The sequence below is a fragment of the Salvia hispanica genome, chromosome 6, assembly GCF_029641045.1.
Source record: "Salvia hispanica isolate PSC_SH4W2 chromosome 6, Shi_PSC_v1, whole genome shotgun sequence".
Classification (NCBI taxonomy): domain Eukaryota; kingdom Viridiplantae; phylum Streptophyta; class Magnoliopsida; order Lamiales; family Lamiaceae; genus Salvia; species Salvia hispanica.
This window is the reverse complement of record NC_142697.1, coordinates 39325631-39352354: the sequence shown is the minus strand read 5'-3', so window position 1 is coordinate 39352354 and position 26724 is coordinate 39325631. Positions and strand designations below refer to the sequence as shown.

The following is a 26724-nucleotide window of genomic DNA, read 5'->3' as shown; positions in this document are numbered from 1 at the left end:
AACCAATAGAAGGAACGAAGGCATCCAATGAACCATACCGGAGCTGGGGTCTACTTCAAACATCAATATACCTATCAAGATGGTGTCCAAATGCTCTTCTAAGACCATCATTGTCTTCATCGCCAAAAGAGCTTCGCGTGAGTACCTTACACATCTCAATCGGAGCCCGGATGAGAGAGTTATGATCGTTTTAAGAAAGTCGCGCAATGCAGAAAGAAACACGCAGGCAAGTGTTTTGCCAACCCGAAAACACCCGGTCGGGCGTTTTTGCCGAGAGATCAATTTTTGTCCAGAAACTTCACCCGGGCGGGTGAAATGAGCCATGGGAATCACCCGGTCGGGTGTTTTGTCCGGAATGTGACTTTTTGACCGAGACTTGTTTTGTAAGACTAAAACATGTTGTTTTATTAAACTACTACTAGTATAGAAGTAATTGCTGCCACAAGTAATGCATGATACATATTCCATTATGAATTTAGTTTGTTGCTTTTTGCAATCACATCTTTGCCTTGTTGAAAATGCATATTTCTTGAATCGATCAATGAAACAAGATATTTCTGAAGGGGCTGGTGAAGTATATTGCATCATATTTATTCTGTGATTGTTGTTTCCTTGTTATAATCTTCATTAGACTATATATATAGAAGCTCGTATATTTCTTTAATCATAACATAGTTCAGGTCTTGCCATTGCTGATCTTTTCCATTGTAGCCATCTCTAGTTTCCATTTGTGTTTCCTACCACTTATAATTAAGCACCTTCACTCTTTGCTCAACATAAGAAAAAGTTGACTTGCACTAATGCACCATGATTTTCTGCTTCTGGAAATGCTGTGCATGATCAATGAGTGTAAGAAATGTTGCTTGGATTTTCAGATTGCACGCGCAAGCACTAACTCCTATGATCACAAATCCGGAGCCAAAGCAGAGCGTGTGGCCAAGTTTTTAGACAACACAGGGATTGAAGTTTTCATCTCTAGTTTCCGGCTGATGTTCTGAAGAAAAGCACAAACTCGCCCTCGTTTTCTTGCTTCGAATCGTTGAGGGTTCTTCAGGTTTGAATGTTTGATGTTGAATAGCTCCAGATGGACAGCATTTTCCCTGTATCTCACTTGCAATTGTGATCATTGTGTATGCAAACTTCAAATCTTTTAGTATGAAATTCTTCCGTTTCAACGCAATTGGGCCTTCAGTGGATATCATCTATATAGGCCAAAACCCAAATCAAATAAAGATCAAAACAAAGGCCGTCTTTTTTTATTTGTACTATTTATTATTAATAATAATATTCTATAGAAACATGAAAAATTAAATAGGATGCAATATCTGAATTGAAGTGACAGGTTACAATAATATATTGATATGACAGGAGATGAAGATCATCTACCCCTACCACGTGACCCTTTTGCATAAATGCTTTCATTTATCAGTTATGCTTCTTGCTTTTTTTTGAATTTTTTTTTGCTTGAATTGAATTTGTTTTAGCAAGTTTTTATCAATGATATGTACGATTAAAAGTGGTAGTACTATACTTTTCATGTTGGCCATTTTACATGTTACGGCAATGAATTAATAATTAAATGCTAAGGAAGTAAATTTGTCTATGTTGGCATGCATTAGTCCAAGAAAATTGCGTATGAAGAGTAAATAAATTGAGCTCAACTAACGAAATGGAGTATTGATTTAATTAATAAAAAATAGTTACTATATTCCCCCATCCTAGTTTTTAAAGTACAACTCACACACATCCTATGTGATCCTCCATAAACCAATTGTCTTGATATTATTTAATGTTTTACTATTCACCTTATCCTACACGTCATGCTTAAGATCCTATATAATACAATTATGCAAGCAAATTAAATTGTGTCACAATAAAAAATTACCCAAAAATTCAAGGACCTCCCAAAACTTTGAAATATCTCACAAGTTCCCCATATCCAACTATTGTGGGTTCTATATGTCCCTTTTGAATCTCATGTTACGTTATAATCATATGCTCCACCATAGTCAATTTTCCCCAACACAATATTTTTTTTGGTGGTTAGCATTTGTAATCTTCCCACAAAATATTAGGGTGTTCATGAATATGTAATTTTTTAGTTTATTGAATGGTGTGATGATGTTCTACCATATTAATTATTTGACTATTTGAGGACTGTACATATATCTTATCAATGTTGTGGCAATTAGAGGGAGCACTAACCATGTTTCTTGTCTTGATAAAATGGTTAATAATTGGATAGGATGGATGGGATATATAGGATAAGAAGAGCGATTCCAAATCCCTAGCAACAATGTTTTCTTGTCAATTTGAGCTTAATTGCATTGTTGAAATTATTGCCAATTATTTGATGAGAATAGTGCTATGATTATCAGCTAAGACCAATAATAAGATAAGGTTTATAGATATACCTTTGAATGTAAGAAAAGTTCTCTCAAAAGTTCCATATCATTCAAAATTCTCTTAATATTTTTCTTTTAATTATTTGTTGACAAAAACATGTTCCCTTAAAAAAGTGCAACATCGATATTGTCTACAAATCGAGCTTCTTAGGTATGAAAACCAACTTGACCAGTTCACGATAATCGAATCAAAAGTAACATAAATTACTTTTTTCATCGAATAGATGATGAATATTTTTGTATTAATATGCATAAATACTAAGTCTAACGAAATGAAGGTGTGCTACTTAGAGCATTCCCAATGGAGGTGGCGAATTCTCGGCGATAAATCGCCGGTTATCGCCGAATTATCGCCGGCCATTGTGGCGAAGTCGGCGATAATTCGGCGATAATGTTGCCGTTGCTTCGCCGAGTGGCGTTCTAACGCCGGATTATCGCCGAGCGATCGCCGGCCACTGTGGCGACGCTCGGCGATAATCGGCGATAATTAAAATTTTTTTTTTTTTTTTTTGAACCCAACGGCTATTTTACATTCCACCCCTATAAATATTTCCTCCACTTCCTCCATTCATCACCCACAATCTTCATTCTCTCCATTTTCAATCTCTTCTCCCAATCTTCAATTTTCATCAAAATTATGAGCTTTTGGAAGAAAAGTTCCCGATCGGGTAAGGATAAGGGTAAGGGGAAAGAGTCGAGTTCACAAATTCCCAACACGGATGAAGCAAACGAGCAGTGGATGCAGTCGTTGTTGGCGATGGGTTCTCCTCCCGGCCAACTTCCATACGGGGGTCCGTCTCCTTTGCAGACTCCTCCGGCGCGGAGACTTTCTCCGTACTTCAACTCTGCCGGCAGAACGAGGGGGGATGGTCCGCACGAGCGCCCGGAGGGAGTGAAGAAGGCGAAGGGGAGGCGGAAGGGGAAGGGCGCAACGTCGGAAGTCGCGTCGGAATCCGTCATCGACTTAGAAAAAGCCACTTATTCGAGCAATGTCGCCAATCTGACCCAGATGTACACGCTGTACTTCACCGGCGGCGGGACCCCTGAAGAAAAGGCGGCCCTCTGGAAATGCATCCAACACCTGCAGAGTACGCTGGGGCTCGATCCCGACGCCCCTCCGGCCCCTCCGTCTTAGATTTTTTTTTTTTAAATCTTTGTTTATTTGCGTTTTTTATTTGTAGTTTTTTTTTTCTCGTTGTATTATATTTTCCAATGATTAATACAACGATGAATTGTTCATTATTAGTCTATTTATTAAATACATTTGTAGGGAAAATTAAATAATATAAAAAATAATGATGTAAAAATGAAATGTTGAGTTAGGGAGAAATAAGGGAGAAATAAGGGAGAAACCAATGTAGCACTTGGCTAAAAACTGGGGATAAATTTTGGTGCTGATGTGGCGCTGATGTGGCAGGAGTTAGGGAGAAATAAGGGAGTTTTTAGGGAACTCCATTGGGAGTGCTCTTAGGAGTTTAGATTTCATTGGATCTAACTAAGGCCTTTGAAATGTGTCTTTTTCTACCAAAATCTTGTGACCTAAATTTTGTATTCCATCTTATTTCTCCTCTCTTCTCACAATCATTCATTGCACACAACCAATAGTGGGTCCTCAAATAATCTTGTGACATATGTTCTCAAAATTGATATTTTGATTTTATTTTTTATTTTAAAAATAAATCTACAAACAAACTAGACAGACTCCTTCATGGAGACATAAAGTGGGGATCAAGCACCAAATCCCATAAAAGCCTCTTTTGCATGAAAAGTAACTATAAAACCATGCAATAAAGTGAGTATTCATCAACCAAAAGAAATTGCATCTTTTCAAGAATTTTGCTTTCAACTTTTGAACTTTCCGATAAAATCAACAACTGATAAAAGCGATGGAAAAAGAAAACAAAAAAGACAAATTCAAATGCAATCTCCAAAATTTTGATTCTATGTCAAATCACAAGAAAGCATAGTAAAATGATGTGTGTGTATTTCTTTTACCATTTTGGACTGAGAACCATGTTTTGGAGAGATGAAATAATTAAACCATACAAAAGAAAACAAAAGGTAAATATAGGAGTATATATTTATTCCCAATATTTGACCACCACATTACACTTACCAAGTTACCATCATACAAAGATGACCAAGATAAACTACACAACACTAGAGTAATCAAACCAACAATCATCCAAACATCTCAAAACCATGGATGATATGAAAACATAGCAATAACCAAGCATTCAACAATCATCCAAACATCTCAAAACCATGGATGAAAAACAGAGCAATAACCAAGCATCAACCAAGAATGTAGTAGTAATAATTTAAGGTATACTATCTTCTAACATACTCATCAAACTTAATCATCTCTCCCTCTCTCTCCTCAGCCACCCACAGCCAAGAGAGAGGGAATAGCAGCCAAGTTAGGAGCTGCATTCTTGGCTGAAACATCACCCCTTTTCACAGCAGAACTCTTCCCAAATGCCCTCATTGGACTTGCCAAAGCCCAACCCCAACTCTTGGTCCTCCCATGAGAGAGATGTCCCAGTCCCACCATTGATTTCCCACCTCTGTCTGAAGCTGCAATCAGATGTGAAGAGGATGAAGATGAAGTCAACCCAAATCCCCCAAAGATCCCACCACATCTAGCCCTCTGCCTACTGCAATCAGATTGCTTCATCTTCGGCTTCCCTTCTCTCTGAGACTCAACTCTTCGCAAGGTACAATCACCAAAGCCTGTGGAAATCCTCTCAAAGAAATCACCAGAGAAGCTCCTACTCCCACACCCCACAGATCTGGATCTTGAAACTTTTCTATCAAATGTGGTCTCATTATCGTCCACAGCTACAAATTCATCTCTTTTTCTCTCTCCCTCGGTGGTGGGAGATGAGAAGTTTAGATTTTTTACATGTTTGTCGGCCTTTCTTGAAGTGGGATGCTTGGAATAGTGGAGAAACTTCCAGAACCTTCTCTTGGTGGGAGTCTTGTAGTCTTGGTCGAAGAAATGGAGGCCTCCTCTCCTGGGAGTGGCGGTGGACTTGCTCCGCTTAAACACCATCTCCGAGCTCCTCTCCTCCTTGCACTTCTTCTTCGAGGCGAAGGGCAGCTTCCGACTGCTACCGGAGGAGGAGTCTGCGGCGGCGGCGGCGGCAGATCTGGAAGAAGGGGAGGAGGAGGCGGAGGAGGAGGGGAAGACGGCGACGGCGTAGGAGGAGGAGACGAGTTTTCCGAGCTTTTCTTGGAGGCAGGAGGCGCAGATGCCGCCGGAGGGGCTGCTGTGGCGGAAGGGGTGTCTGGCGCACTGCATGCCGCCTTCTCCGCCGTCTTCATGCACCGCTTCCATCCGTTTCTCTGATTGCGTTTTGGATCGGGAATTTGAGGTAAAAATTGAATCTTGATTTGTGGGATCTTTGATTTTTCTGTTAGTTCTGTAAAAAGAGTGGAGGTGCTGCTGCTACTGGTGCCGTGCAAGAAAATGGGGGAAGAGATGAGAGAGAAAGAGAGAGAGGTGGCAATGGCAAAGGGATATGTGATTTTAATGCGAAGAATGGAGTTGAAGCAAAGTGGTTAATGGCGAATGGGCAGATGTGAGTCCCCATGAGCACGTGCAAACCAGACTACACCACCATTTAATATTTACTACCCTAAATATACATAATGGTAAATTGTCAATCTTGTATTTTAGAAAATTACCCCCATTTATAAAATTTTGATATTTTCTCATATTTAATAACGAAAAATTGTCTAAACTTTTTAATGTGACGGTGCATACTGAAAAATTAAAAATATGATTGGTTAGTTGTTTTATATGACTTGGTTTACGCAGTTGAATATTTTGTTTTTTTTTATTCCTTTCGTTGGTGAATAAGAGTTACTAACATTTTTTCATTTTAATCCATCTGCATAGGAATCTCGACTCATATTAAATTTATAATATAATTGACCGATATTGAAAGTTGCAGTATTGATCAGAATTCGGTCAACCTTCTTTTGTAATTTTTTTTTGTCAATTTAGGCTATACAAAATACTAGGAGTACTTATTTAATCTCATGTTATTTGAATAATTTTCATTTATAGCAAAAATAACATATTCAAATTTACTTACTTTGTTGCTCTCCTATTTCATTCTTTGTTCTTTCTCCTACTTTATTTTCTTTTATATTTTAACTAAATGATAATTTCTTAAATTTCATAACTAAAAAATGACTCAAGTGTCATAAAACTGAGACAAATATAATTACTAATTTCGTAATTACGAAGGAATATGAATATGACAACCAAACTCCAGTTGTTTTCTTTCGGTTATTTGATTTAGTCCTTTTCATTATTAAAGCATCTCCATCCACAAGAATGCCTCTCATACTAGAATTGGAATAATATTGATTAAGGCTTTCTAGAGGAAAAAATAGGGAAATTGAAGATGTAGACTTTGTGATTTGTAATTGGTGATTAAGCTTGCATCTCATCTATATCACAAATTTATGGTCAACATATAGTTTGTTTAGAAAGTAGACTATGTATTTTTTTTTTCGAGATGAGCATTAAACAGTAATAAATCGTGATTTTACTCGCTATTTTTATTAAATATTTGTCATAATTGTACATATAGAGAGTTTTTATATTTGGTTTCAAAAGAAGCTGTGATCTTCTAATTTGTAAACTGCTAATAATAGTTGTATATGTGTGCGAGACAGAGGGCATCCAATTCAATCTAAATCAACTGATTATTTGAAGGTGAAGAAAATTGGTCTCTTTCTGCTACAGATATAATTAATGTTATCCTATTTCAGCCCTTTTCGCTTCAAAAGAATCAAAACTGTCTTAATTGTAAAAGGGGACCATCTAAATAAATACTACTCCAAAACTCAGTCATTCTTTCCAACTAGTACGTACGAATAATACACCGTATTACTAGCGGTCCCTGATTTATTACTCTTTTTTTGAAGAAAATTTAATTGGAAAAAATTAAGTGGAATATAAGTCTCATTTTCAGTACCCTACTACTTAGTTTTATAATGTAACATGAGTGAATGTTAGTTTTATCACATACTAAGATCGAATCCAAGAAGAATATTCAACTGCTCAAACCTTTGCATAACTCATAAGTGCGAAAATACGATTTAACCAAACAAGTTCACTTGTAATAAAAGTTTTATACTTCATCTTTCAATTCTTGCAATTACACTTCCTTATTCTACTTCACCTCTCCATTATTTTTCTCCCTTCATGCAACCAAGAAACGAACATCAAACAACGAACCTGGGGATGCAAATAGCCAGCAAACCTCACAGCAACCTCACAAGCGTGACTTTGCCGGACTCGACATTTGACTCTACATAACAGAAAACACGTGTGTCACCACAGGCGACGCCAATAGCCAGTTTGGTAACAAGAAACCAGATATAAACTTATCACAAGTCGACAACATAGAGAAAATCGAGTTCCTGGTTCTCACCAGAGGTGCACCCTTTGCAGCTCGTTCGGCTAAGTAAGAGCAAGGCTTGAAAAATCCTCCGTACGAGTTCGACCATTCCTCCAGCCGAGAGCAGATATATTTGGATCCAAGAGAATCAGCCCAGAATATGAGACCTCCCCTGTTCAAGACGCGAAATCATTATGTAAAATGAAATGTACAACTGGGTTCTTCCCATCATCGACTGCTTAAGCATACCTGTATGGGGGGAAGCCCATGCCCATGACAGCAGAAACATCAAGGTCAGCTGCTTTGACAGCAATACCTTCGTCCAGTACACGACACGCCTCGTTCACCACGGGGAAGAATATCATTTCCACGATATCCTTATCCGACAATTTTGTTAACTGGACATGATTTCAACATCACAAGTTAATAAAAGGGATGCATTACGAGATTTATGACCAAGAGTCCCAGAAAAAGATGAGACCGTAACCTTAGGGTCGATGGCAGCACCAGACATCTCCCTGGCTTTCTCAATGTACTTCTTGATTTCAGGGTCGGGGTTGGCCCTGCGCTTGTCATCATAAACGTAGAAACCTCGACGAGTAGTTTCACCTAGAGACGGTACATTGCCAAGTTAAAGGTATTTATGTTTCAGTATAGCCAAGATGGAGTATTTTTTTAGGTTGATACGAAGATTTACCTGCTCTCTTATCCTCTTGCATGAGCGGTATCAGCATAGACTTGTAAGTTCTTTCTGGAAAGTTCAAGACAAATTGTCCCCCGGTGGCAATCGCCACTCCAAAACCAACAAGATCGCACAGCCTACAAGCATAACACAACGATGTCAAAATCTTGATAGTGTTACGCTATATCAAAAGGCGGATATAAGTGCTCAGGTGAAAAAGAGCTACAAACTACCTGAATGGGCCCATCGGCATGCCAAATTTGGTGATTGCCTTATCGATCTTATAGATATCTGTACCACGTTCAACAAGTAGAAGAGCGGCTTGAGTGTAAGGGAAGAACATTCGGTTGACAGCAAAGCCTGTGCAATTTCCAACCACAACAGGCGTCTTCCTAATCTTCTTCCCAACATCGAGCAAGTCAACAATAACTTGAGGAGATGTCTTTGGTGTGCGGACGATTTCTAAAAGTGGCATGACATGGGCAGGGCTGCAGTAAATACAAAACCGGGTTTTTATCTGCCGTTATATGCAGACGGTGTAATTCAGCAACTGCATCATTTTTACCTGAAAAAATGAGCTCCGATAATGCGATCATGAGACCTAGTCTTCTCCCCAATTAAATTCAGGTCGATGGTAGAAGTGTTGCTAGCAAGAATGCAGTGTGGAGGACAGAATTTCTCAAGGTCAGAGAAAATTTGCTGCTTCAAGGATACATTCTCAATGACAGCCTGTTACATGTTAGGGAAACAAATTACTTCAAAAAAGTTGGCCAAAGGACAGCATGAGTCAGAGCAAAAAACAAGGTGATAATTTTTTTTACAATACCTCAATCACCATGTCTACGTCTCTAAAGCTTTCATAATCGAGGGAGCCTTTGAGCAAAGCAATAGTTTTTTCAAACTTCTCTGGACTCATTTGCCCTTTCTTTACACGACTTTCCAGGTTTGCTGATAGAAATAGATACGAGTCAAAATAGATGTACATTTATCTCAATAGAGTTGGTAATGAAACAAAAGAGACCGGATAAGTCTCACCTTTCACTCGATCAATTCCAGCTTGTAAGAACTTATCATTGATTTCTTTCAGGATAACTTGGTAATTAGCGAGAATCAGAGCCGTCGCTATTCCGGAGCCCATTAGCCCTCCACCAAGTATAGCGACCTTCTTTACACTCCTTGGTTTCAACCCCCGATCCGAGACTCCAGGAACCTGTTAGCATCAAGAAAAGAAAAGTAAAACGTCTGTATTCACATGAAAAATCATTAGAACTTGAGTGACACTTTTTCAAGTTGATATGTTACAGTTTGATTATTTAATGAAATCGTAATTGATTACTAAAGGATTAAATTTTGACCTTTGTGGTACCCCGCTGGGCAAAGAAAAAATGCACCAAGCTCTTGCAAGTATCCGACTCCAGGAGAGATTGGAATGCCTCAGCTTCCTGGATTAATAAAAAAATAACAAAGCATTTCTTATGTGTAAAGAGATTTTGGTAATTAATATTCAAGGAATTTACAATCGGAGTAGAAATGGACCTTCCAAAGTCCAGCACGAGCACCAGAAACTACACCCTCCTCGATAACATCAATGCAAACCAATGGATGCATGAGGTTTGGAGCCCGTTTACGAGTCTGAGCTCGTGCAAACTTCAGTATTTCCCTTGCTTCACCTAGAGGTTCCAACTTATCAGTCTTGTAGTAACTGATAACCCATGGTTTTTTAAGCTCCAAAATATCAAGAGCCCAGCGACGAGCGGTATTCAGCAACTCATTCGGTGGAACAATAGCATCCACAAGTCCCACATTCAAGGCCTCCTCCCCTTTTACAGGCTTTGAAGTCTACGGTAGAGAGAAAAACAGATAAACTGACTGAAAATAGACTTGAAGCCAAAAAACTCAACCAACGTTAACAAATTGGAAATAATAATTAATAACACATATATTAGCAAGTTTTAAAGCTTACCAGCATCATTTCAAGAGCCTTAGCTATGCCTACAAGGCGTGGAAGGGCCTGAGTGCCTGAAATACATAACACTTTGTAAATATCTTTTTGATTCTGAACAGACTCACAGAGCACTTTATATTACCACTGGAACGTTATAAAACGACAGAGAACGGTTAAACGCAGCTTGATCACTTGATGAGATAGCCAATCGCCGAAAATCAACAAGTATGCTATTTTCCAGTGAAAAGAACTATTTCCTTACCTCCAAATCCAGGAATTATTCCAAGCTGCAGCTCGGGCAATCCTAACTGAGCAGTAGGGGTAGATATACGTGCATGACAGGCCTGTAGAAAAGCAACAACAGATCATATAACAATTTTGAAATTTCCATATGGACCTGAAAACACTGAATTTAGGTGCAGAACTTACCATTGCAACTTCCAATCCCCCACCCAATGCAAGACCATCTACAGCAGCCACAAATGGTTTCCTTGCAGCTGATGCAAAATTGTTAAACCAGTGATAAGTTCACCGCATAAACAGAAGAACAAATTATTCCTATATGTTGAAAGAGTATTCACAATAAAGGAGGATTTCTTAATATACCTGCAACAACATCACTGAGAATCTCCAGTGATACAAAACCAGGTTTTGGAGGTTGAACTGTGATTAGAAAGCAAACAAGCACAGATGAGATACTTAATCAACTTGTCGAATGCGAATATAAACAACCACACTTACTGCTTTTGTTCTGAATTTTCGTAAACGCGCTGATATCAAAACCACCTGAAAACTTCCCTTTTGCACCTGCTCAGAACATGAAAAGAACCACTTGATACAACAGCTATCCTTGGTGTTCAACATGAAGAGTAGGAATAAATGACATTTACATACCGGTGATAACAACTGCCTTCACATCCTGTCTGCTCAGCGCCTGCTCGCAGCTGTCTTTTAAACTGTACAACACTACATGCAGAATAGAGAGGAGAAGAAGAATTAATCAATGGGCTGAAAATAATTTCATTCAGCCCTATGGCTCTAAGCAAAGATTTCGAATGAATCAATTCTGGTCCTAGTCTACTCTATCAAGTTTGATGAATCGGGACACAAGATGTCAGGGTAAGAACCGAACAATCATCATCAGGTCCTAGCAACACTAAACTAAGCACATTTTCACTATCCCTAAAGTTACATGAATGTATTGGTATTCTACACAGCTACTTTTTTGAGTAAGTCCACGATTTACTTAAAAAACTTCCCACACAAAACAAAGGCATGATGTGTCGTAATCTTGAAGCTTGAAAGATAATATATCAAAACTCTTATCAATTGATCCATGGCCTGAAGAATAAAGCGGAGGAGAATATGTGCATAGAGATAATTGTAGTTTAACATATTTATCATGCACTACACATTTTCATCTCTAGTTTAACCATAGATGCATTTCCCTTTCCTGCAGATCCTCGCTCGAAATAGAAAGCTAAGTCAATATATTACCCAATATCTACTGTTACATAGGCCCTTACTCAAGAAACTGGTAGAACTAGCCCAGCACTTAACCCCACTCTCAAATTTATCCAAAAAAAGAAGATACACATATATATATATCATCAACAACTGATAATGACAATTATAACACTACAAAGAAAGCCATATCAACCAGACCAAGAAAAAGAAGCTAATACAATTAAATCTCCTAAAATTTCAGCCAACATATATATATATCTGGAACCCTCGTAAGTAGCCATCAAATCATATGTTCACAAATTATCAGAACTTTAGGTGAAAGCTAAAATTTGCAACATAAAACAAACCTCCTAAGTAGCAATCAAAACATTTATTCATAAATTATTGGAAATTTAGGCAAAAGTTTGGAAAATAAAACAAACTCCCATAACTAGAGATCAATCATAGTGAATTACAGAAAAACTATCAAAACCCAATAATCAGATAAATTGATAGCACTATCAAGTAGAAAAAGAAAAATCATGAATAAAATAAAAATTGTGGATGATCGGCGAAATTGTGAAAGCGATGATACCATCAAATGAAAGAGAATTGACGGGCGGGTTGATGATGGTGATGATGGCAACTCCATCAGCTCCGACATCAAGAGTCGTTCTTCCAGTAGAGCTGCTCATATTTGGGAAGTCGTGAGTGTTTCTTGAGAAAGAGAGAAAAATGGGATCTGTGTGAGGTACTATGCAGGGATATTTATATTTATTGGAACCAAGAAACAAGAGAGATGGGGGTGTCGTGTCCGGAAGTGTGAACACTGATGACGTTGCACAGCCGTTTTGAATTGCGAACCAAAAAAGATAAGCTTTGATTTATGTGTATACACGCACACTGTGTGTATTTTTGCGTGTAGAAATGTAAGATGCGTGACAATGATATCGCTTATTTTACTAATGAATAAAATCATACGCTTTTTAATTGAATTAGATAGTAGTAATACTCTTTTTTTTTCATTAAACCAGTTAATTAATGTGTTGTACCTTAATTATATGTGAAGGTGGGGACAGACTTAGAGAGGTCGACCCTCTCTAATGCCGGTTCATAAATAGTATTATCGGAAAACTCTATTAATCGGTCTTCGATGTAATGGGGAGCAAAATGAAATGATAAGGGGGAATGACAAAATAATTACAGCTAAATAATTAAAGTAATTATTGATCACAAAATTTAGTAGGTGATCTCTACTGCAATTTTACATGCATTAAAATTTGGAAAACGGAAACTACTAAGTTGATAAATTTACAAAATACATGAAACGAACTCAAAATATATATTGATCATTATAGACTACTAAAGAAAATATATAAAAATATACAAAAATCTAGGTAGTACTATTTCAACTACTAAATACTTAAATGTTTGCGCATTGAGGCTCACCAACTTTCCATCTATAGCAATTATGATTCGTGAAACATAAAATTTTCTGAACTCAAGATATTATAATCGGAGTAAAAATTATTTAAGAATATCAAAAGACAATGAATTGAAGGAGTAATATTTAGTTTCGTTATGATGAGACTATTAGCTAGTAATCTTCAGAATACTCAAAGATACGTGCCAATGACAACTAGGCTGGGGAATTATACCGAAATACCGAAATACCGGACTTACCGTACCGAAAAAATACCGAAAATACCGTTTTTTCGGTATACCGTAGTTTTCGGTACGGTATGATACCTTACCGATAGAGATCGGTACGGTAACGGTATAAGATTTTCCATACCGCGGTATACCGGTATACCGATTGATATATATAATATATAAATATATATGTTATATTTAAACTAAATTTTAAAAATAAGAATTTTTATTATACAAAAAATAAAAGAATCAAAATTGGGAACCCTATTTTTTGAAGTAGTTGAAAACTAGTTTTTTTTTTATATTATGGATATAATAAATTTTTTCACGGTATCATGGTATAACGGTATGCCGTACCGCAAAACACGGTATAACGGTATATCGGAATGCCATATCGCAGTTCGGTATACCGAAATGCGGTACGGTATACCGATAATACGGTATGGTAACGGTATGGAAAACTGTCATACCGAATTTCCGATATACCGAACTCCGGTATACCGAAACTTACGGTACGGTATCGGTATGGTTTTTGTCATACCGTAACTTTCGGTACGATATACGGTATAACACTCCCGGTACGGTATACCGTACCGAACCACCCCTAATGACAACAACATACACATATCTTCTTTATTTCCATTCGAACCAGCCATCCCACAAGTGCCCCGTGATCCGGGAATATCACTTCGCCCCAATCACATTGGGGTTATTCAAGGTGAGCCCCGTATGCTGTTCACATTCCTTACATTTCTTAAAACATGTATCGATCCCAAATGGGCCACTTACTGCGGGAACATACCATAGAGAAAAGGTGGGCAAAACTTCCACTCTCTAAGCGTACATGACAAAAGTTACCTCCGAAGAATGTAAAATCACAAAAAACATAAGGAAAAAAGTAAAAATTTGGCAAAATTTTGTATGAGGAATAATAGTGAACTGGCTTCAAATGAGCAGATTCTCTCAGCTCTGATGCTATCTGTAGTCGGCTCCAACAGCCTCATAAATAGACTTGAAACCATCCTTCTCTAAGCACTCAGCAAGCTCAGCCTACAAATACCATCAAACCAACAAAATCGCAACAGAATTAGCATAAAATTCCATCTGTCATCTTTCCTTTCAGCAAGCTTATTTCTCAAGAATATAAGACCATAAAAGGAGAAATCTGTGTGTACCTTTATGGTAGGTATGAGGGCAGGGCCACCGTATGCAAATGCAGTATACAGCTGAACGAGAGTTGCTCCAGCCCGAATTTTTTTGTATGCATCCTCTCCACTGTAAATATATTAGGTTAAGTTCATTGACGACTTGGATACAAAAAATATGCCAAGAAGGTTAAACTTTCTACCTGCTAATACCGCCACAGCCAATTAAAGGAATCTTTCCCTATAATAAGATTAAATGTGTTGCATCAATCAAGGTGTAGAATAGGAACAATATCAAATAGCCCGTGGAGATCTCTTTAGTAAGCGGATAGAAAGCATTTTCAAGCTCAATACCTTTGTAAGAATATACATGTCCTTGAGTATGTCAGTCGATAAACTCAAGAGCGGCTTCCCACTCAAGCCGCCTGTTTCTTCTGCAACAGGATTACCTTTAACAGCTTCTGGCCTTTGAATGGTTGTATTCGATATGATCTTTACGAACAAAAGAATGATTATAGATTTCGAGAGTATATATTTAGTCAACAAGATCTCCGTAAGAATGATCTAAAGCAAGCTATAGAGTGAGATGAAGATATTGATTTAACATACCAATCCATCTACTCGGAGAGCAAGAGCAACCTACACACAAGAGAACAAATCTTCAAAAGCCCGCTGGAAGAAAAATACTAGTGACAAGATAGATGTGTGCATACCGCTGCAATATCTTCAAGGTCCTGTTTAGACAAGTCAGGTGCAATTTTCACAATCAGCGGAGGTGGCCCGTCCTCAGCCCATTGCATTTCATCACGAGCTGCTTGAACCTGGCCCAAATTAAATATTATTAGTATTAAGTATATATGAGCTTGATTGGAGTGTATGGCTCCGATCAAGATCAGGTGATCAGATTAACAAAGAGGACTATTACCTTTTTGACAAGGTCTTTCAACTGTTTTCTCCCCTGAAGTTGTCGCAGTCCGGGAGTATTAGGAGATGAAATGTTAATAACCTACACGGAAACAACTTTGTATTATATTATCAGAAAATAGTTATTCAACAATTATATTGAAGGATCTGATATTTTGAAGGTGAGATTTTCACAAGTATTACACGAGAGAAAAGCAAACAATGATTTTTCAACAGAATATTGATAACCTCCCCCCTCCAACCTCTCCGTCCATCATAGAAGGTCACAACTAGAGTCTGCCTTAAATGGGCCGCTACATAAAAGAAATTATGCTTACGCATGTTTCATTTTTAAGTTGCATACATCAGTGTGGATACTAAAGCAGAAACATTACATGCTCAATAAAATGTGATGCCAATATTATATAAGTACCGCTCGGAGGAATAAAATAAAGCATATACCAAGTAATCAGCATACTGAGATAATGTATGAACTCCTTGTACGTAATCAGATGCAGCATCTTCACTGGACTTATTCTTTCCAAGGTTAACTCCAAGAATCCCTGGCCCAGCTTTCCCTCCTTGTACAACATCGTCTCCTGACAGAGATGTACTGCTGGATGTTTCTAACTTCCTTTTACCATGTTGGGCGCCCAGCCGCTTTGCTACGGCAACAATTCCTTCACTGTTGAAGCCACATCTATTGATGATAGCACTGCAACAAACACTCAGATAGTTGAATAGGATGACAAAATCCCATGAATGATGGTATAAGCATTTGGTAGTGGATTTCGGTTGGAAGGGACAATCTTACCCTTCATTCGATAATCGAAATATACGAGGCTTTGGATTACCCTCCTGTGGAACTGGAGTGACTGATCCAACCTCTACAAAACCAAATCCTAACCCAAGTAATCCCTCAACAGCCTCAGCATTTTTGTCAAAACCAGCAGCAAGACCAACTGGATTGGAGAACCTCCTCCCCCACACTTCAATTTCCAAAATGGCTGGATCTGGCCTCTTCTCCACAGGGACCCACCCCCGTGCTGCAGCAGTAACTGCCAGTCGGTGGGCAGCCTCTGGATCCAGGAGTGCAAAGAAAGGATTGACTAGCTTGGTTGCAGAGAATAGCCAGCCACTGCATGTTCAAGATGTGTCAAAGTAGATATTTACCTAAGGTGAAGCATATCGAAACGGCTCATAATACTTGGACTTCTTTAGCTATTAAATTCAAGACAGAACATCGAAAAAGTCCTTCATATCTCAAAGACAAGCTCAAATATCTATATTCGAACCATGACCCTGTTTTCCTAGTGAAGTTAGTAAACGCATTTCCAGTCTAGTGTTTAATATAGGTTCAAGACTCATCCCACAAGAAACCAATCTTTTAATAGTAACTGAATATTCAGCCTCACATGTTTTCATGTACTTCAATTGTTCCAGTTTGGTACTCATTCCACAAGATTAATGCTACCAAACTTTTAATAGTAACTGAATATTCAGCCTCACATGTTTCCATGTGCTTCAATCGTTCCAATTTGGTGTTCGAACTATTCTTTGTCCAGATTCTTTTCAACATTTAAAAACAATTTAAAAAACTGAGGAAGTAATTCTCTGCAGAAAGCAAGAGTATTCATATGAGCATCTACCTAAGTATACAAGTACATCTTATGAAGTGAACATAACTCACAATCAGAAACCTTACCCAATCTTTGCAAACCTGAGTTCAATCGAAAGTAGTGCATTTTAAAGAAGAAAAACGATAATTCATTTACCAGAAAGTTGCTTCATCTACAGTACTTGCATATGCACCTCCACCTATAAGTAGACCTATACCAGCTGCTGTAAATAACCTACCCTGCAGTTCATATACACACTAAGAATTTTGAAACAAATAGAGCAATACAACTAAAACAAACTAAAAATGTTCATAATTGCAATTTCAAATATATCAAAATAACTTCATTTGGAAGAAAAAATGGCACTAGATCCGGCGCACATTCCGCTTCGACTAGCACTGTAGCTCCAGTAATCACGTATCAATTAATTACTCAATAAGATGATCTCACAGAGAGAGCAGACATGATTGATTAAAAAAGTACTAAGAGTTTACATTTTTCCATTCTTGGAAAGAAAATTGAAAAGCAAGCCCTTTACTTAGTACTCCTTCTTAACAAAACAACTTCAAATAAGATAGAGATATCAAAAGCAGAAAAACAGCAGATCTAACTCCATTAATTGTATTTCCCTTTTTTCAATTTTGTTCCAGAAGATTGCATCAGCCTGTTTAAAAACAACCCCAGGTAAAAATTAAAAAAAATAAAAAATATCCCAACTCCGTTTTCCTATCTATGCAGCTGAATATCATAAAAACCAGATACTCCCATTTCCAAGCTAAAAAGCAAAATAAACAGAAAATTGGAAAACATAAACAATTGGTACCTTCTTAGGAAAGTGGGGAACTTTGTGGCGAGTTGGAGGCGGTGCAGCAGAGGCAGCTGAAGCTTCGCTACAGAAACAATTCCTCGAAACATTGGTGGGCCTAACATTCCGATTGAAAGAGCAATTTCTTGCGAATTTGAGAGCCAACCTCGTCGCCATTACTAATTCCAAGAAAAAATAGGCAAAAGGAAAAGCCTGACAACGCCCAGCCCTGCGTATATACGTGTGTGTATATGTATATTATGTATGTATATGCGCAATTGTGGGTTCAGTTGCGAAATTGTAAGGATTGTGCGTGGGAGAATCTGTGTTTTTGAGGTTAGCAGAAATTTGAAGAGGGAAGGAGCGGCGTACCATAATCCAGGGTTCACTTTTTCCTTTCTTTTTTGTTTTTTTTAGAACTCTTATTTTATTGGGTGGAAAAGTTGTTTTTTTGGAGATTATAATATATATTTTCATTTCAGTTTATGCTCGATGTACTAATATGAATATATTCCCACTCTTATATTTCATTATCGAACAATTAAAATCCCTGTCCCGTATCCCGGATAATTTGTCCCATATTTTTATTTCAATCCGTCCAACATAATTTTTCTTATTTCACTCTTTATAAGAGTACCATTTTCGATAGCAGACTTCATATTCCAATAACTTATTTCTACTCACATTTTATTATATAATTAATATATAAAAATAAATTCACATCTCACTGACTTTTTCAACTCACTTATCCGATTCTTAAAACTCTATCTTTATTTTATTATTATACTACGTTAGATTTTTAGTATTGCATTGGTCAATTCGGCATGACTCATGTACAAATGGAATTATTATGCATAGTTAGTTGTTTGAGTTAAATCCAATATAGACGGATATGCTTGAGTTGATGTACTAATAATTCTATTTATGCAGGGTTACGTGTAACCTTATCTTTCACTCTTATCTATTTGAGCGCATAATTTGAAAAATATTCATCCATTCCTTAAAAATAAAATTAGTATTATTTTTATTTTTATTTAAAAAAACTTTTCATAATAAATATTCCTTCCGTTTTTTCATAGTTAAGGCGAAACTTTTCGGCACGAAATTTTAAAAATAATATTGAATGTATTAAATAAATAGATAAAAAATAAGAGAGATGAAAAGTAGAGAGAATAAAGTACGGAGTATAAAGTGAATAAAGTAGAGAGAGTAAAGTATGAAAGAAAAAAAAAAGTTACTCATGAAAATGACTCAACTATGAAAAAACTTCTCGAAATAGAAAAATAACTCAACTATGAATAAATAGAGGGAGTACTCCCTTAATAGTACTTATTCCACTAATAATACTATTATTACAATTTATATGTTTTTTTTACTAATTATGTATTAATATATATACTCACAATTTAATATAAGTACTACTAATATTTAATAAATTCTATTAAAAGAGGTAAAAGTAAAATATTCTCTGTCCACTAATAAATATTTTCAAAGTTTTTATTTTGTACTAAAATTCGTATTGTTTTTTAAATTTTTATTTTTAGAAACCGGATGGAATATTTGCACAAAAATTTTAAACCGACAAATTATAAAAAATTGGAACGAATGACCATTTCGCCACAATTGCAATTATTAATGAAATACATAATCAACTTTTAATTGGAAAAATTCCTTTAAAGAAAGAAAATTATTTTAGCAGCTATTTTAATGGAACGTACAAGTACTGAGGCGATTAGTACAATCTCCTTTCACCTAAACATCGAGTGATAGATCAGATTATCGCCGCCGTGGAAGTGGAGTAGCACTCTCTTCTTGCGTAGTAAAACCACCAATTCATCGGAATATGGCCACGTCAGCTTCCGCGATTCAGAAGCTTCTGACCGTCGGAACCAAAATAATCGGTGTAGGTCGCAACTACGCCGCGCACGCCAAGGAACTCGGAAATGCTGTGCCTAAGGTTGTCCCTTTTTCCCCCTTTTTTCACATTTATCTGCATTCTTGCACTTCAAATTGTGCGTGATCTGGCCTTTGATGCTTGTTTAAAGGAGCCGGTGCTGTTTCTGAAGCCGACGACGTCGTATTTGGAGAACGGCGGTAAAATTGAGGTGCCGGAGCCGCTGGAGGGGCTGGATCATGAGGTCGAGCTGGCGGTGGTTATCGGTCAACGCGCCCGTGACGTGCCGGAGGCCACTGCGATGGACTACGTTGGAGGTATTAATTGTGATCAAAATTGAATTTATTGTTAATCGGATGGTATGAAAAACGTTTTTTTATACCTGTTGTTCTGAAATCATTAATGTGCACACGTATGTTGGTGATGTCAATTTAACTTCTTCGTGCGGAATTTGGGGGTAATGTGCAAGAACTAGATGAAATACATTATGGAAGATATGATGCTATCATGCTCATGTGGGGATTTTCACATTGGAGAGTTGGGATTTATGTTTTTGGAGTTGTTAGAGGATTCTGGATGCACTCAATTCAACATCATGAATCTATTGAGATGCATATAACTGAGTGTTATGTAGTCTAGACGTTTCTTTTCCAATTCTTGCTGTATTTGTCAATACCTTCCCACATTATTAAGCAAGCGGCAGAAAGAGAGATTTGATTGCATATGCATATCTTAGAGAATGGTAGCTTATTTAGTCATTAGATCACATGTGGTGGGAATATAAAGTAGAAATCTTTGCTAATTGCGAGAATTGTGTTATAGATGGAATATGGGTGGCCTGGGTCCATATGGATGGCTTGCCGGTCTTGTTTTCTCATTCTTGCTAGAACAAAAGGAAGCTAGGGATAATAAATAGCTTGTATTATCCATGAATTTGCAGGATCTTAAATTTATGTGTATCTTGCTTGGTCATGATGTTCAGTAATTATCTTAGGTTTCTGTTCTTAGTGATGACACTCTTGTGTTTCAGGTTATGCTCTTGCTTTGGATATGACTGCAAGGGAGATCCAATCTGTTGCTAAGGTATGTGTGTTGTTACGTTGAATAAAGTGTGCTCAGCACAAAAACTGTCATTTGAATTGTGCTTTTGTCTTCCTTGTAAATTAAAACATCTGCTCTAGGTTCTTTTTGTGCACAAGTTATTAGCATTGGAGTTCTCCTTGTGTTTGTGTCCTTTTCAAGTGCATTTATATTTTTCACCGATTTTATTTTGTGCCAAAGTCTGCAGGTCTTCCGTGGTCTGCAGCTAAGGGGCAAGATACCTTCACCCCGATCAGCTCTGTTGTAAGGACTCATCATTATACTTTTGTCCCCCATTTCTTGATTTAAAACTACTATGTGCTTCCTAGTTAATTCTTCCTTGTATTGATATATATTATTTGGATAGGAGCATATTGAATCGATCTAGTATAATACTATTTCATAAGATTGACTCTTTTCTGATCTTTGCGACCATCTGTGTTATTTCTTTTCTTTTTTCATTTCCTTTGGGTGGGTTGTTTTATGGATTTTGTTTCTAAAGTGAACCAAATGTTGTGGTTTCCCTGCAAAGACTGGTGGCAGAAGAGTGTGGTTGAAGAATGAATTGGCTTTATGTTCATGTATAGCAATTTTTTTGTGATATACTTAGATTTATGGGGTCCTTTATTTATAAGCACTAATTTGTTGTAAGATTCTTTACACCTAAGTTTTTTTATTGTATCTGCACAGTTGCCAAAATCCATGTTGCCAGACCCTCACAACATAGAACTCTGGTTGAAGGTACTAGATGTTGTTAAGTACTGTTAGCTCCTTATTCTATAGTCTACACTTAACCCACTTCCTTTATATTGCTTTCACCAATAAAGCCTCTCTTTGTAGGTTGATGGACAAATTCGGCAAAAAGGATCGACGAGTGATATGATATTTAAGATCCCATTCTTGATTAGCCACATCAGCTCTCTCTTTACGCTTCTTGAAGGCGATGTCATTTTGACAGGTATGCGTCATAACATGAAACAATAGTTGCTGTTTTACTACATAAATGAAAGTTGTCTCAATGTAACCATTGGATTCAAAATGTACTTAGGAGTTAAGGGGTTACTTTTCTAATAGTGCTAAAAATAGGCATATTAGAGAGACACTTAAAACACAACTTTCTCCATCTTTCATGAATAAGATCAATCTTTATCAATTTATCATTCTCTCTCTCAGACACACAACAGAGTATTGTGATTCCTGTAAACTCAATTCGTCTGGTATTATTATTTCCCTCTGCAGGGACTCCTAAAGGTGTTGGCCCTGTTAAGATAGGTCAAAGAATTGAAGCTGGAATTACTGACATTTTGGACATTCATTTCGATGTTGAAAGACGCAATAGAGTGATTCATTGAGGAACCAAATACATTCACTTCTGCAGCAGTTAAAGACCCCCCCCCCCCCCTTCTTGCATTTGCTTGTCATCTTCTCTAAGTCTCAAAATCTAACAATTAACAAAGCATGTGTAATGGCTTTGGAAAGACTGGGAATTTATCCCACCATGAAATGATAACTGCTCCTTTTGAGAGCTACAGACTATGTAGAGGTTTTTATTCGAAATTTATAGAATAAAAGGAACTTTGTTGATCTACGTGAATGCTATTTGGCTGGTGATTATTGTCAAGACTTGTACACTCCTAAAAACAAGCAATTGTTGAAATCTCAAAATAGTCGTGAAATAATGCAATGTACTATTCTTCCAGTTAAAATGATACAAAGTCAAATATTATTACATACACATTAGCTTTCACTTGGTTAAGTCAATATCCTAAAACTGCCATGCAACATCTTCATCCCTCTTCCACCTCCACTTCCCGCAAGTATATAAATGCGTTGTCCGCTTGGATTTCTGGCAGAGGATGCATAGCTGTATCTGTCTACTAGGTAGAATCATTATCCCTCTAAGTTAATGTCTAATGGTGCAACCATAGGCGATTTTCTTCTCTTCTTGCCTTCAGGGGTGCATCGAGCTTTGCTGGATTTTCCTATGCTTATGGAGAATCTGCAGCTTGAGGGATACCCCTGAGGTGATGATGCGACGCAGTTTTCCTTGCCCTTGTTCTTGACTTTGGCATGTCTTCTCACTAAAGGAGACTTGGCTCTCTTTTTAGATGACTGAAGAAGGATTCCCTTTTTCCTCTTATTCTTGAGCAATTGGAGATGGAATGGATTCTTGTCCGAATGGCAAGTTGACGTGCTGGCTTGGATGCTTCTCACCAGATCAATGTCTCCGTTGTTCACCTGAAAAGTTGAGGTTGCGGTCAAGACTCATCTCCTTACTATGAACGCAGGAAAGTTAATTTTTTACCAGTTGCAGAAGAGCTGAAAAGGTTCTAGCAACATCATGCTTCTCTTGGCCTTTGACTACGTCACCAAATGACAAGGCCTTCCCATCATCTCCTTCGGTGGATAGCTTATCAAGAACTCTATCACCATATTTGTGAATATCGAATGGTGGCCGTGCTTCCTGAAGATGACATAAATTGGTACTGTTCTCTGATACACAACACACACACACATAATTTTTATTAAATTTACTCACTTGCTCTTCCAGACTGTGGTCAATTCTCTGTTTCCAAGAAGAAACTCGAGCAGCCAATTCTGTCTGCTTCTCGTTTTCAGCAAGGGTTTCAAGAAGCGTATCCTACAATGACAGATCGACAAAGGGTGAACAAAATCAAATGGAATTTATGCTGCTCTAGTGATTTGAATATATATGATAATAAGTCTTAAATCCCTCAAAAAAAATCAAATTATTCAAATCCAACAGAAAAGTTTTCCTTAAACAGCAATATGTATCATTTCAATGGAGGGAGGCTGCATAAGAGGCCCTCACCAAGTGAGAACGACACAGATCTTCAAGGTTTGCATGAGAGTCCACATTTTCCTGCATAGGTATGAGAGGCTTAAAAGGTAGCCCACAAGATTCTGTTACTAGTGCATTGAGCTAACACACATAAAATCAACCAACCTTATCTTGAGAAGGAGGTTCATTTTCATGGTTGAATGTTTTATCCGGCATGTCAAAATACGATGGCCCAATATCTGGATCTTCACTCTCATATCCGTTGTCTTCATATCCATTGTCGTCAGCATTGCTTTCAGGATTGGATGAGGTGGTGTCCTTTGTTCTTTTCTCCCCCAGAACTAGTGATTGCCGCAGCTGCAGAGAGAAGTTAGTTCATGAAATCAAAGAAAGTTAACTGGCAAACATAATCATCAAAGCAGCAACCTTCTCATATAGGGAAACAGAATCTGATCTTCCAAGTTTTTTGGAGGCATGTAATTTTGCTTCCCAAACTTCATTTAGTTCGGGGCTAACAAGACTACTATGTTTCGCCAGTGGGAATTCCGCAGTCAAAGATTGATGCTTCCTTGAACCAACATTTAGCCTCATTTTACCTTTCACTGCATGACAGAAGTATGAGATCAGAAATGCATTTTACATATCAATTTCAGTGTGCATCAGATTAAAGTAGAAAATCAAGAACCTTTTTTATAAGGTTTAACTTTCAAGTTTCCTGGTTCGTGGGGATTTAAAGGTTTCCATGGATCATGATCATGATCATCATCATCCTCATCAGAGTCATTGAAGTCTCCAGGTTCTGAATATGCATCTCCCATTCCAAATCCATCATCATGGTCTGCAAAACCACAAGCAGGAGGTGTATGCCCAACATTGCAGTCCTTAGATTCAAACCTTTGATCAACACGAGGTGACTGGAACATATTTGCATCATTTTGCTTTTTAGCAGACTGCTTTTGAGCAGTTCCCCCAGTTTGTCTTGATGGAGACAGAAAGCTCTTACGGCCCTTAGAAGTTACAGAGCTCACCCTATGAGCATTTATTGGCTCTTTACCAGCTTTAGAATCAAGAAAATTGTCAACAGCAACGGCATCACAAGAGTCCAGCAGAATGAAATCCCGGTAAAGATCACATGTCGCTAACTGTAACAACAAAAATCATCCATTATTTTTGGATTCGGATGTGAAGAATTAGTGCACAAATACCAAACAAGTGACATTACTCTACCAGATACGACTCCAGTTCCCCAGCATCACCACCAGCATCCAAGCATTCACCTTCTAGCACAACTATATTTGCAGGGGGGCGCATAAAATGACTGGGTGGGACATCTCTACAAGTCGCATCATCCAGCAAGTTCTTTGTATCAACTGCAATATGAATAGACCACATGTCTTCAACTAGCATTTCACAAAAAAACTTTCACAACTGCAAGGCAGAAACATGTAAACAACCTACCAGGTATATCATCTAAACCCCAAAAAGGATCATCCCCTTCTTCTTTTGCACTCCGTGCACCAGTTGAATCTGGCTGAGTAGATGGACTTTCTTCTTGATTTTCTTGACTGTAAGAACAAACATAATCATGTTATTTTCCAACATGAAAGTTATTTGTTACTCTTCAGCATATGTCTAGCTTTTTAGCAATCAAACCTCCAACTGAAATTCAATTTAATATCTACTGAAGCGCTATCAAGAAATCATTGTTTTATAATGAGAAACAGCCTGAATTTTTTTGTGAACCAAGTCAGTAGAAATGAATCAGCTACTGCCATCACCTCTCCCAGCTCAATACTAAACATTGCAAGCACACATTCACTAAATGCAGGAAATCCCTCCACACCCCTCCTTGAACTTCATATTGAACAAACAAGAGCAACATGTATATAAGCCCTAAAATAATATCCCAATTAAGCAAAACAATATAAAAAGTCTAACCTTTTCTTTGAGATGAAATCCAATGCATGGATAACCAATGAATACAAATACTCCACTTTCCTACTATACACCTGCACTGACCCCTGAAGCAGCAAAGCAGCTGCAAAAATTCCACCCAACGAAAAATAATTCAATAAACAAAAAACCTCATGATAAAATCACATGTTTTGCCCTACCTTCCGCAAAATTCACAGATAAATCGGCATCGTCCTCGCTTGAGATATGTCCGGAGCAAATCTTGAGCAAGTATTCCTCCAAATTCTTCGCCAAATCGACGGTCCAGTTGGACTCTAGGTCGCGGAGAGGCCGCACCGTCTGCAGAAATCTCCCGGAGGAAGATTCGAGGCTGTCGATATCGGCATTCATCTTCGGCAGATAAAGTAGAATCCTTCCATCAGTTCTAGTATTCAGCAAGGTGCTCCCATTGCAAGAAATCTAGGGTCCTCAAGATTGGGAATTTTGATGTGGTGTGCTTCTGTGTGTGTGGCTGTGTGTGAGAGAGAAAAGAGTGGGTGTGAAATTTGAAATTTTCTACGAAATATTTTTCCCGCTGCTGCTTTGACCCAATTGGTCACATTTCAAATTAAATCAAATTAACAGTATATGGAGTAGTATTTTATTATGGAGTAGATCATTATTACTCCATCCGTCCTCGAATAAGAGTTATTAATTTCCATTTTAGTCCGTCCCCGATTAAGAGTGGCACTCCCTACTTACTATATTTGGACATAAAAAATACCCTTATTTTTGGTTGAATTTACATAAAATGCCATTATTTACAATTAAAAAAAAAGAAATTAATGCCTAGAATGGCATCAGTCAACTCTCGATTCTCTCTCTCATTCACTCTCTCACTCTCGATTCCTCCGCCTCATCTACTTCGCCTCCCTCCTCCGCCTCCCTCCGAATCGATGGACATTGTCGTCCCTGAAACACCGCCAGATTGGGTAGACGACGACGAAATACCTCGTCGATTTGTGGTTCAC

At 37.7% G+C, this 26724-nt stretch overlaps 5 protein-coding genes across 6 annotated transcripts; 1 reads left to right on the top strand and 4 right to left on the bottom strand.

Annotated features, from left to right (window-relative positions):
* Positions 1-4460: 4460 nt before the first annotated feature.
* LOC125203707 (uncharacterized) lies at positions 4461-6031 on the bottom strand. Its single transcript, XM_048102117.2, has one exon. The coding sequence runs from the start codon at positions 5743-5745 to the stop codon at positions 4786-4788; it is 960 nt and encodes a 319-aa protein (XP_047958074.1). The 5' UTR covers positions 5746-6031; the 3' UTR covers positions 4461-4785.
* Positions 6032-7472: 1441 nt separating this feature from the next.
* MFP2 (multifunctional protein 2) lies at positions 7473-12723 on the bottom strand. Its single transcript, XM_048102116.2, has 18 exons — positions 12494-12723; positions 11347-11418; positions 11194-11259; positions 11059-11115; positions 10882-10949; positions 10715-10796; positions 10471-10526; positions 10044-10346; positions 9863-9949; positions 9543-9717; positions 9334-9455; positions 9073-9236; positions 8741-8995; positions 8523-8644; positions 8313-8434; positions 8075-8223; positions 7859-7997; positions 7473-7735 (listed from the first exon to the last, which is right to left on the bottom strand). Exons 1-18 carry the CDS (start codon positions 12591-12593, stop codon positions 7700-7702), a joined length of 2175 nt encoding a protein of 724 aa, XP_047958073.2. The 5' UTR covers positions 12594-12723; the 3' UTR covers positions 7473-7699.
* A 1436-nt stretch (positions 12724-14159) lies between these two features.
* On the bottom strand, positions 14160-18431 carry LOC125207983 (pyrimidine d). The gene is made up of 11 exons (XM_048107513.2): positions 18042-18431; positions 17375-17457; positions 16414-16737; positions 16062-16314; positions 15622-15702; positions 15410-15517; positions 15306-15335; positions 15051-15188; positions 14900-14937; positions 14727-14826; positions 14160-14601 (listed from the first exon to the last, which is right to left on the bottom strand). The coding sequence occupies exons 1-11, from the start codon at positions 18198-18200 to the stop codon at positions 14527-14529; spliced, it is 1389 nt and encodes a 462-aa protein (XP_047963470.1). The 5' UTR covers positions 18201-18431; the 3' UTR covers positions 14160-14526.
* Positions 18432-19724: 1293 nt separating this feature from the next.
* Positions 19725-22585, top strand: LOC125207118 (Fumarylacetoacetate (FAA) hydrolase family). The gene is made up of 7 exons (XM_048106334.2): positions 19725-19980; positions 20069-20234; positions 20948-21000; positions 21199-21261; positions 21688-21738; positions 21838-21955; positions 22237-22585. The coding sequence occupies exons 1-7, from the start codon at positions 19867-19869 to the stop codon at positions 22347-22349; spliced, it is 678 nt and encodes a 225-aa protein (XP_047962291.1). The 5' UTR covers positions 19725-19866; the 3' UTR covers positions 22350-22585.
* Positions 22586-22645: 60 nt separating this feature from the next.
* On the bottom strand, positions 22646-26280 carry HEB2 (condensin-2 complex subunit H2-like protein). Of its 2 annotated transcripts, XM_048106333.2 has the most exons (11): positions 25915-26278; positions 25739-25838; positions 25259-25365; positions 25028-25170; positions 24486-24942; positions 24227-24402; positions 23966-24157; positions 23831-23881; positions 23537-23638; positions 23303-23461; positions 22646-23235 (listed from the first exon to the last, which is right to left on the bottom strand). In XM_048106333.2, exons 1-11 carry the CDS (start codon positions 26102-26104, stop codon positions 22888-22890), a joined length of 2025 nt encoding a protein of 674 aa, XP_047962290.2. In that variant the 5' UTR covers positions 26105-26278; the 3' UTR covers positions 22646-22887. The 2 variants fall into 2 exon arrangements, with proteins under 2 accessions (XP_047962290.2, XP_088917365.1); XM_089061239.1 differs by lacking the exon at positions 23831-23881 and having other exon boundaries at positions 25915-26280.
* Positions 26281-26724: the final 444 nt, after the last annotated feature.

What these genes read in the sequence shown, in the direction of transcription:
- LOC125203707 (XM_048102117.2), bottom strand. Translation starts at nt 5,745, where the DNA reads ATGGAAGCGGTGCATGAAGACGGCGGAGAAGGCGGCATGCAGTGCGCC.
- MFP2 (XM_048102116.2), bottom strand. Translation starts at nt 12,593, where the DNA reads ATGAGCAGCTCTACTGGAAGAACGACTCTTGATGTCGGAGCTGATGGA. An exon ending in GGGGATTGGAAGTTGCAATG is followed by an intron (nt 10,797 to 10,881) that starts GTAAGTTCTGCA and finishes GCTTTTCTACAG; the next exon opens with GCCTGTCATGCACGTATATC. An exon ending in CTCGTGCTGGACTTTGGAAG is followed by an intron (nt 9,950 to 10,043) that starts GTCCATTTCTAC and finishes TTATTAATCCAG; the next exon opens with GAAGCTGAGGCATTCCAATC.
- LOC125207983 (XM_048107513.2), bottom strand. Translation starts at nt 18,200, where the DNA reads ATGGCGACGAGGTTGGCTCTCAAATTCGCAAGAAATTGCTCTTTCAAT. An exon ending in GTAGATGAAGCAACTTTCTG is followed by an intron (nt 16,738 to 17,374) that starts GTAAATGAATTA and finishes TTGAACATGCAG; the next exon opens with TGGCTGGCTATTCTCTGCAA. An exon ending in ACCTTGAAGATATTGCAGCG is followed by an intron (nt 15,336 to 15,409) that starts GTATGCACACAT and finishes TCTTGTGTGTAG; the next exon opens with GTTGCTCTTGCTCTCCGAGT.
- LOC125207118 (XM_048106334.2), top strand. Translation starts at nt 19,867, where the DNA reads ATGGCCACGTCAGCTTCCGCGATTCAGAAGCTTCTGACCGTCGGAACC. An exon ending in TCGGAAATGCTGTGCCTAAG is followed by an intron (nt 19,981 to 20,068) that starts GTTGTCCCTTTT and finishes GCTTGTTTAAAG; the next exon opens with GAGCCGGTGCTGTTTCTGAA. An exon ending in TCACCCCGATCAGCTCTGTT is followed by an intron (nt 21,262 to 21,687) that starts GTAAGGACTCAT and finishes GTATCTGCACAG; the next exon opens with TTGCCAAAATCCATGTTGCC.
- HEB2 (XM_048106333.2), bottom strand. Translation starts at nt 26,104, where the DNA reads ATGAATGCCGATATCGACAGCCTCGAATCTTCCTCCGGGAGATTTCTG. An exon ending in ATCTGTGAATTTTGCGGAAG is followed by an intron (nt 25,839 to 25,914) that starts GTAGGGCAAAAC and finishes GAATTTTTGCAG; the next exon opens with CTGCTTTGCTGCTTCAGGGG. An exon ending in AGTTAAACCTTATAAAAAAG is followed by an intron (nt 24,403 to 24,485) that starts GTTCTTGATTTT and finishes TCTGTCATGCAG; the next exon opens with TGAAAGGTAAAATGAGGCTA.